Genomic DNA, 9,377 nt, shown 5'->3' with positions numbered 1-9,377 from the left:
TAACTAGGACGCCCTAATTCAGTAGCAAATCTGTGGAGTTTTAAATCTATATCTTGATAGCTTTGATGCTGGAGGGTACCTGGAAAATGGGCGCAGGTTTATTCTAAATCCACAGTCCAGTTTGCAGCCTTGGGGAAGAGGGAAGCAAACTTGGGGCCAGACAACTCCAAAGCAGGGGCGTTGCCTTCTTACCAACTTGCTCTCCTCCCCTCCAGAGGGCTTATCTTTACTCCTCCTCTACCCAGCCCGTGGCCCCTTCTCCATCAACGACTGCACGTCCCCTTTAAGAGGCGGGGGCCTTCCCTCCGCCCTTCTTCTCCCAATCCCCAACCCTTCACACCTTGGGTGGGAAAAGAGAGTTGGGGGCGGGGAGGCCGGAGAGGCGGGAGGGGCGGGACCTTGGTGAGTGGCCCAATGGCCCTCGAGGCTGGCCGCCGCGGACGCCGGCAGCCAATGAGCGGCAGGCGGGGGGGCGTGTTGCACAGCATCCAACGTGGGCCGGCAGGCGGCCCCGGGAGTCGGAACCCGGGGGTGTGTGCGGGCGAGCGGCCGGGGGCGGAGCCTGGGGCCAGGCCCGGGTTGGGCCGCGGGGAGGCTCGCGGCGAGCGGCGGATTGTTCCGGCCGCGAGGTCTGCAGGGCTCTCGCTACGCTGAGGAGCCGTGCGGGGCCGGGGATTGCGCGCGTGCCCTGCCCACGGCGCGGGGCGGGAGTGGCGGCGCGGGCCGGCCGGGGGCCTGCGGCTGTGCGCGTCTAGCCGTGAGGAAGATGCCTGCGGGCGACGCGCTCTGGCGGCGAGGCTGAGCGCCGTCCTCTCTGCAGCGGTCGGAGGCGGCACTAGGCGCGCGCCGGGGCTCCGGAGCCGGCCCGGGGCGCAGCGGGAGGACGCGGGGCGTCGGCCGAGCACTCCTCGACTGGACTCGCGGGGTTCGCAGCGGGCGCGGGCGGGTCGGCCCGGATGGGTTCCGGATTCGCGGCCCCCGCCGGACGCTACGGAGCGGCCGGGGCATCGGGGGCCCGCTGAGCGCCACTGCCGCCGCGGACCGAACTCGTGCCAGAGGCCATGCCCCGGCGCGGAGCCTAGTGCCGACCGGAGTCCCCGCGGGCCCACCCGCGCCTGTGGCCGCCCGGGACCTCGCAGACCCCAAGCCCCGAGTTCGCAGCGCGCTCCAGACAAGATGGCGCGGCCGGCCCGTGGAGGGCTCGGGGCCCCGCGCCGCCCGCCTTGCCTTCCCCTCCTGTGGCTGCTGCTGCTTTGGCTGGAACCGGCCACGGCTGCGGCCGACCCGCGGGCGCCGTGCGCCGCCGCCTGCACTTGTGCCGGGGACTCGCTGGACTGCGGTGGGCGCGGGCTGGCGGCGCTGCCCCGGGACCTGCCCGCCTGGACGCGGAGCCTGTGAGTGCCGCCCTTTCCGCCTTCCCGGGGCGCTGTCACTTGGGGACTGGGCGGCGGGGGCTCTTACCTGGGAAGAGGGTGCGAATTGAGTGTTGCGTGTGTGGAGTATGTGGGCCCAGAAACTGTTAGCGTGGGGTTCCCGGGCGGAAGGGGCGTGAGTGGGAGTTGTAGAAGTGAACCGGGCAAGGGGTTCCGAGGGGAGCGGGCTTGCGTGTGGGTCCCAGAGGTGGTGAGATCCTGCGTGGGGATCCAAGAGGGGAGTGTGCCTGGGGGGGGCAGTTTGGAGGTGAGCTAGCGTGCGTTGTGGGGGCGGTCTGGAAGCTAGAGTGGGAGTTCGGAGGTGAGAATGAGTAGTATCTGGAAGTACGCGTGTGTGTTTGTATGTGTGCGGGATACGTGTGAAGGGGAGAGTTTGAGGAACTCTGTGCTGAGGGGTCTGTGGGTATGTGCTTATTTTCTTCCTCGCCCGTAAACCAACTCTTCAGGGTCTGAGATCCTTGGTCTTCCAGTGGTAATGAATGAAGTTGACTCTTGGCTGCAGTCTTCCATTTACATTATTTTTTAGTGCGAGTGTGTGTGTAGCCACCTCCTGATCCCTGCCGACCCTGGTGGTCTGGCTTGGCTCTCGGCGGGGCAGCAGGCAGGCAGCCTTCCCTGGAGGACAGTTCGGCCTAAGGGGCTTTGAGAGTACGGAGATCTCTTGACTCATGGGAGTTTGTTCTTTCCCACCTGGTTGGCATTTTAGGGGACTGTGTGCCAGACACTTCTTGTCTGTTCCTAGGGCCCCCTTAGACTTGAGGATCCTGTGGGATGGAACCCATCCTCAGAGTTTCTCTTCTGTAAACGGGCGGATGAGTAGGGCTACTTCAGGAGAGAGGTTCCTGGGACTTGGTTGACTTAAGTGAAGTTTGTTTCATCTCTTTCGAGGTTCTTTTCTTTGCTGTTAGGATTTTGGCCTTGCCTAGTCAAGTTAAAATCTTCTGTCAGGACTTAGTGGGACACTTCTTATGGTAGCCTTGGCAGGAAAAGATACATCACAAAATAGAGGCACAGCAGTAAACCCAGGCACTATTTTAAAAAGAAACAATACTGGTGACACAAGTCTTAAACCAACACCTGTGGCTTGATCTAAGAAAAATGTGGTCTTGGTATATGTATGACTACAGGAGAGAAAGGGAAGTATTTCCTTTGTAAGGTGAAAGTTCTGTATCTCTTTTAAGTTGGACCCGTGCTACACACTGCTTAATGACCAAGTACTAGAAAGTTCTGCTGCTTCTGTGGAGTTCACTAACATACACCCGGAAAACCAACGGTAATAGTGTGGATTTTAACACAGGCAGCTGCTGTGATAAGTATTAGGAGGAAGAGCCCAGTGTTGCCATTAAGTAGTATTTTATTTAATTGAGGCAGTCTCTAGTATTGTAGTTTTTTCCTTTGCACACTCTTGAAGTAGGACTTCTTTTTTTTTTTAAAGTAAAAGCACGTGGGCAGAATCAGAATAACCTTAAGTGTTCACCTGTTGGAAGAGTAACTCCCCATGCCATGTGTCATTGCCATGGTGGAGAAGAGACTTAGTTCAGAAGCCATGACTTTGAGGAGAGGACAGGGTGTCCTCTTATTTGCTCTTTCATATGGTCACAAGATCCACTTTGCCTTGCCCTTTAATTTTTGGAGCAAAACACTGGTTGTTTTTTAGACTTCCTATTGCCTAGGAATGACATTTCACATGGCATAACTACCTTTAAAGTTGTAGTCTTTTCTCTTTTACTCACACATTTGGTCAATAAATACCGGATTGTGTATTTTGATCTTCAATAGACTTAATTACACTGATTATAATGCTAACTGATTAGATAGTAAGATGTGAACAGTGTAACTTCTGGTTACTACGTGGACAGCATTGCGTTCAGTATAAAATAGGTACCCTTTGAAAAATGCTGAGTTATTTCTGATTAAAGAAAAATCAAGCTTTCTAGACTTTAGATTTCTCAGTTTAAAGCATTAGTCTTATTCTGAATTTTACGTATGGATATTTATACAGCTTAAGTTCCTGGCTATGAATCGTCAAGACTTTAGGGGAGAAAGTCTCTGTCTATAATTTAATAAAATATCTTGCTGTTTTACCAGGTTTACACTCTCTAGTCCATTGTGTCTAGAAAATGCTTTGAGCTAGTTTATAACCCCATGAACTAGATTTACGGCAGCTAGTTCAAACAGTCTCAGGCAGTGGGTTTGAGATGGCAAGGGACCTATGGCTTTATGGGGCTTTTTTTCCTCCTCCTTTTTCTTTTGTAAATAGTGCACCACATTTTGGAGGTGCATCTAGGGCTAGCTAAGGGACATACAACGTTTAAATAGGGAATGTAAATGCAGTTTGAATGGAAGAAATGGAATGGAGCTGGTGGATGGGAAAGTATGTTAATTCCTGGGGCCTGAGGCTAATGGGTACAGTGTAATAACTTATAGCTGTAGTAGTTGAGCCATAGCTGAGACTCATCCCATTATGTAGGTGAGACTGGCATGGTCCAACCAGGACATTCATAAATAGTACCAAGTACTGCCAAGCCTTATTCCAATTTCCTGGAACTTTGAAAGAAGTTGAACTTCTTAAACTCAAATGTTTGCTTTCCTTGAGATTATTTGTGAGAGTATGCCTTCCAAGGCTCCTTACCAAGCAAGTGTTAAATGCAGTTTGCCTTAGATTCTTTTCTGTGGTGTACATTTGAACAACATTCTGGGAGCTGAGTGATGGGCTAGTGGGTTAGTGATGGGGAAGGCAGGCAGGCCCTGAAGAAAGAACAAACCCTCATTCTTGTTCTCAGTTTGGAGGGAAGATGACTTAGCTTCTAAAAGCAAGGACGTTCACAAAAGGATACCAGTTGTGGTTATCCTGGGTCTCAGTGCACTTTAAGATGAGTTTATTGATTTGGGACTCTTCGTATTTGGTCTCCTTAGGTGTTTGTATTACCAAGTTGGGTGGTTCTTACATAAGTGGCATTTAGGATTACATTAGAAAGTGAGCCTAAACCATCGTTGCTGTTGGAGTTGTGAATCCAAAAGGACCTTTGTCTTTCAAATTTTACAGCTGTGCTCAAAGGCCCAGGTGTGCAGGGGGTTGTGAATTAAAAGGTTTGAAAAAACTTGCATCCTGTTTATGCAAATTAGATCAGAAGTGCAGGTGACCAAATTGTCCCAAATTCTAAACTGAAATTTTCTTATTCGAAGAGTAGGTCTTGTTTGGATTGTCCAGAGATCTTCCCTTTGGCCCATTTTCCTCTTTCTCTCTACATCACTTTCGAGCTAAACAAACCTTGAATGTCTTCTGATTTGTGGGGATGGGCAAATGTCTTTTGGAATGGGGAGCGTTTTAAACACGGGGTAATGGCAGGAAGAATCTGTCAGGTTGAAAGTGCTTTCCAACTTTAGGGAACTTTAGGTTGAGTTCAAGGTCATTTTCTTTCAGTGTGGAAAGCCTGTCTTTGATGATGAACTTGTCTGCAGATGGTTCTCTGACACCCTTTTTGAGTAAGGGGAGGTCTATGGCAAATAAAATTGGTTACCTTGAGAGATAAGCACATGGTTTAAGTCCCAGTGATATGAAATTATGGCCGTAAAATCTAATTTTTGACTACTGTGAAATAATGAAGTGCCTAGAGGCTCACAGGGCACAATATAAATTTACTCCATATTGGTACACAGTGTCCCTCTTGCCTTTAGGATATATCAGAATTGTTCCTGCCGCCTTTTGCAAGGTCCTCTTTTTTTTTTTTTAAGTATGTTTTTCATTCCTTTCCATAATTTTTTGCTTACTAGATTTCACACCTTTGGATATTGGAGTGTATTATTGGCATTAATTCTTTGGGAATGGCTCAAAAGATGAAAATCCAGTGTTGGCCCAGATCTCAGCCTCTTGGCACTCCAGGGGAGCTTTTACCAGTGAATGTCCTTCTCTCCACTCTCAGTAATTACTTTGCCTTGGTTCCCCATGCAGCCTTCATGGCTTCGTCCTGCTGACCATTCTTTCCCTCGGACACCATGCCCACAATGAAAAGGTCTCTACCATTCTATAGGTATCGCCTTGGTGCTAAGTCTTTTTCAGCATCCTCTCTTGGAGGGTGGATGGGAATGTGAGAGCATCTTAGGGTTTTATGTGATTTATAATGCACCTGGTCCAGTTTTGTGCACTGGCTAGAGCCCTGAAGATTTGTTAGATGGAGAAATTAGGAAGGAGGTTGTTTAAATTGCCGATGGTTATTTTTAAAGTGACATCCATAGGAGACGGAAATCCAGAAAATGGATTAATTGAATTGAAAGTTACATAAGTGCTAAAGGATGTGTTTTTACCAGGTCTAGTCGTCTTCTCATTTCTTTAAAACTTAAAAGGATTCCTCTGACTTTCCTCATAGGTTGGAAGACTTTACGTTTCATGAGCAAACCTAACTTTCAATTCTTTTTGAAAGAGGTTGGTGACATTTATTCACTGGGGACACTTCTTCTCCTTAGCAACTGCAATTTGAAACACTGGGGGTCTTTAAAAAGGGACCTGGGCTCGGCTGTGTTAATATTCAGGACTTTTTACAAAGGATGCAGTTTCAAAGGCTGAAGGCATTGTCTTGAGACTGGAGGGAGGAGGGGAAATATTTAGAAATCACGAAAGTTCAGTGGCCTGTGGGAAATTCAGTGCTATTTTTTATAACTCAAGCAGGACATTGAGCCCATGGGATCTACCTGCCTCGTGATAGTTCATATTATGTCAGTGAGACTGGTTGTCTTTTGCTTTTTTAAAATTTTATTTTGTTTTATTTCAAGTTTTAAATGTGAGATCAGTGAGAAATTCAGAGCTGTTCTTATCTCCCCAGGAAAGAAATAGGGCTTTGAAGGTCAGCGATTAAAATTTTGACCCTCTGGAACCTGCATTTATTTTTTTTTGCCAAATAAAGAATTTTATGTAACTGCAGAGTTTAGAATAGCAGCCCAGAGTGACCAGTTAATTGGGACTGAGAAATTTTCGGCAGAAGAACTTGCTACATGGCTGTTGTCATTAAACAAAATAAATAAAGTTTGCAGAAAAAAAAATCACTGTTTGTGACTGGTCTAATTGGAAGTTGCCAATTTGTACTAGGTTTTTTTTGGGGGGGGGATGGGGAGGCAGTAAGTTTGTGAATTTTTCTTATGCAAAGGCTTTATACCTTATATGTTTTGACATTATTTTATTTTATATAATCTAATACTTCATATGTGGTTTTTATCCAAGTATTTTATGCATAGTCTTCTCAAACCTAAGTTTATAACCTAAATCTGTTTATGAAAGCCATTCCATTTTTTAAAAAAGTTGTTTCTCTGTGTTTCACACCTGTGGTTTCCTGCCTTTATGACCTCTCTGTATCCTCAAATGGGCATTCGCTGCCAAACTGTGACACCCCCCTTCTCTCCCCTTGGGTTGTTGATTGGGAAGGGGATAGGTGAGTGTGACGTTTTCTTTACTTTTACCCCATTACATATGCTGGTGTCCTCATCTCTGGATGATCACCCCCAGCTCATACCCTTCACTAGGGAATAGTGATGAAGAGTTTGAAAGTTATTTTGGGGTCCATTCCTAGCTCTGCCTCTCTACAGCTGTGCCTGGGGTATGGCGTAAAACTCTTTTCTTCATTTCTGAACATGGGATCATAATATTCTGTCTTATACCTGCTGTGAAAAGAAAGTTACAGCATGCATGTGTTTAGCCCAATTCCTTAATGTGTGTTGATCGATTTGATGGTGACTCCAGAGCACAGTTTGAAGGTTAAGCTCAAATTTTGTGTCATTTCTCATGGCCAGTCTTTCCAAGGCAGATTTCCTGGTGACAAAAGATTTTCTGGAGAAAACTTACTTTTTGGATATGAAGGACCCTTTAGGGGTGGGAGCGTGGCTGGGCTCAAAATCAAAGCAGCTTCTCCTATAAAGTTTTTGATATGAATAAAATAAGACTAATAAAGCCATGTGCCCTTGGGAATTTCAGACTAACAGGAGGGAAAGGCAGAATGCTATGAACAGTTGCAGCAAATTACATAATTAGCAGAAATTATTGAGGTGGTTTAAAAATGTATTCCAGTTGTACAAATATTTCTGCCTATTTAGTATTATTATCCTCTTGGGAGGGGGCTATCTGGGATGGAGGCAGGGAAGTGAGATCCTTAAACTAATAATTTTATCCTATTATTTCCCTGGGTTTCATTGAAACTGAGCCCTACCGAGATGCAGGAGCCCCTCTCAGTCAATAGCCTGGACAAACGCAGGTGTGCTCCGCCAAGCAGGAGTTAGGTTACAGGCTTTAGGGCCTGGCTGAATCCTGCGCTGTACCTGCGCTGCACTTCTCTTTGTAAATACCTGAAGGGAGGAGGAGGTGTGAGGGAGATGCTTGCTTGTATGGGGAGAGCAGGACAGCTTTCACATTTTTTATTGCTGTGATCTGTTTACAATCATATAGTAACTTCCTAGGGGATACAGGGCGGTGAGCACACAGAGTCTTTGGAGGAATCTGCAAGGCTGTAAACTAAAAAGCTGTTGCTCCTTCTGCACCTGTCTGTGGGTCCCTTCCCCAGTGATTTGCCATGATTCACAGCCTTGCCCACATGAACGGCTATGATTGTTTGCATCTTTATTACTCTTTAATCTAGCATAACCGGTAAGGTCCATTGTGTGAACAACCAGTCCGTTCATCTCTATGAGTCCTAATACATCTTGGTTTCCTTATGAACCAGGATGCAACTTCCAATCACCGCTTGTTCTGTTTGTTTTGGCAAAAGGTGCAATCAGAGGATTTAAAGAAAGTATGGCTGTTTCTTTTTCAGTATTTGGTATTGATTATTCTTTAAGTAAACTTTTGTGGTACACTGGTGTTTTGTTTTGTTTTGTTTGTTTTGAAGGAGGTACCAGAGATTGAACCCAGGACATTGTACATGGGAAGCAGACGCTCAACCACTGAGCTACACCTGCTCCCTGCACTGGTCTTTAATCATTTACTATCTGCAGATTTCTTTAACCAAGATCTCATATTGTTAGTAAGAAAATAAATGAGTGAGGGTCTGTTCTACAAGCACAGTTAACTGGCCATTGAGGAACAACATAAAGATCATGGATATTTTTTTTAGCTATTTTAAAAATACATAATCTTACAACTCCATGTTCTATAAGATACCTTTGGGCAGCATTTAGCAAGTGCTGCCTCTCCCCACCCCCCCTTCCCGTCCAATTTATAATTTGCTGCTCAAGTAATTTACTGCTTATCTTGGTTGGAGCATACATTGCACTGATAAATTCTTTCTCTCTGGCTTACCTACTTGGTGATAGACTATTAAATACAATGAGAAGGCTTGAACATTTTTGAACTGGGGAATAAATAATCTCCCTGTAGTACCACATCCTGTAGTTCTAGCTCTCTTTGTTTGAAAGCATTTATATCTCAAGTTCTTGGGGCTGGAGAACAAGAAATTGACAAATTGGCCTCTAGCTGGGTAGTGACAATTACCAATTGAGAAGTAGGGTGTTGGCGACATAGCTTTTTTTTCCTTATAAGCAGAAGATTTGAGAGACTGGATTTATTTATTTATTATTTATTTATTTAAAGTTCTGAATAGGACATTTGAGTGGCAGCCAGGTATGTTAAATAAATCAACTCACTTCTGATAGTAGTGTTTTTTTCTTAGATTATTATGGAGCTATCGAACATTGACACAAGTGGGCAGAATAATCTGATGAGCTCCATGTATCCATCACCCAGCTTCAAGAGTCATCTCATGGCTAATCTTGGTGCCCCCAAACTCTTCTCCCCTTCCATGTTTTTTTGGGGGAGCAAGGGGGGGGAAAGCAAATCCAGGGCATATCATTTAATCTGTAAATGTATGGGGAAGTTTTAAGAAATGTGAATGTGAACAACGTCAGCCAAAATTGACATTTATTTTAAGTGTGTTCTACTGAGGGAATTTCCTGGAAGGGAATTTT

At 46.2% G+C, this 9,377-nt stretch overlaps 1 protein-coding gene across 3 annotated transcripts in view; it reads left to right on the top strand.

Moving 5' to 3' along the window:
• The first annotated feature begins 565 nt into the window (after positions 1-565).
• LRIG1 (leucine rich repeats and immunoglobulin like domains 1) overlaps positions 566-9,377 on the top strand; it is a 114,389-nt gene continuing 105,577 nt past the window's right edge. Inside the window, exons 1-2 of one of the 3 annotated variants that reach the window (XM_071212150.1) lie at positions 566-704; positions 1,078-1,394. In XM_071212150.1, coding sequence (XP_071068251.1) covers positions 1,177-1,394 — 218 coding nt within the window. In that variant the 5' untranslated portion in view covers positions 566-704; positions 1,078-1,176. Of the gene's footprint in view, positions 1,395-9,377 lie in introns of all 3 variants that reach the window. The other 2 variants (XM_071212149.1, XM_058288145.2) reach the window with 2 other exon arrangements.

The sequence above is a fragment of the Dasypus novemcinctus genome, chromosome 26 (genome assembly GCF_030445035.2).
Source record: "Dasypus novemcinctus isolate mDasNov1 chromosome 26, mDasNov1.1.hap2, whole genome shotgun sequence".
Classification (NCBI taxonomy): Eukaryota; Metazoa; Chordata; class Mammalia; order Cingulata; family Dasypodidae; genus Dasypus; species Dasypus novemcinctus.
This window is presented reverse-complemented; position numbering and strand designations above follow the sequence as displayed.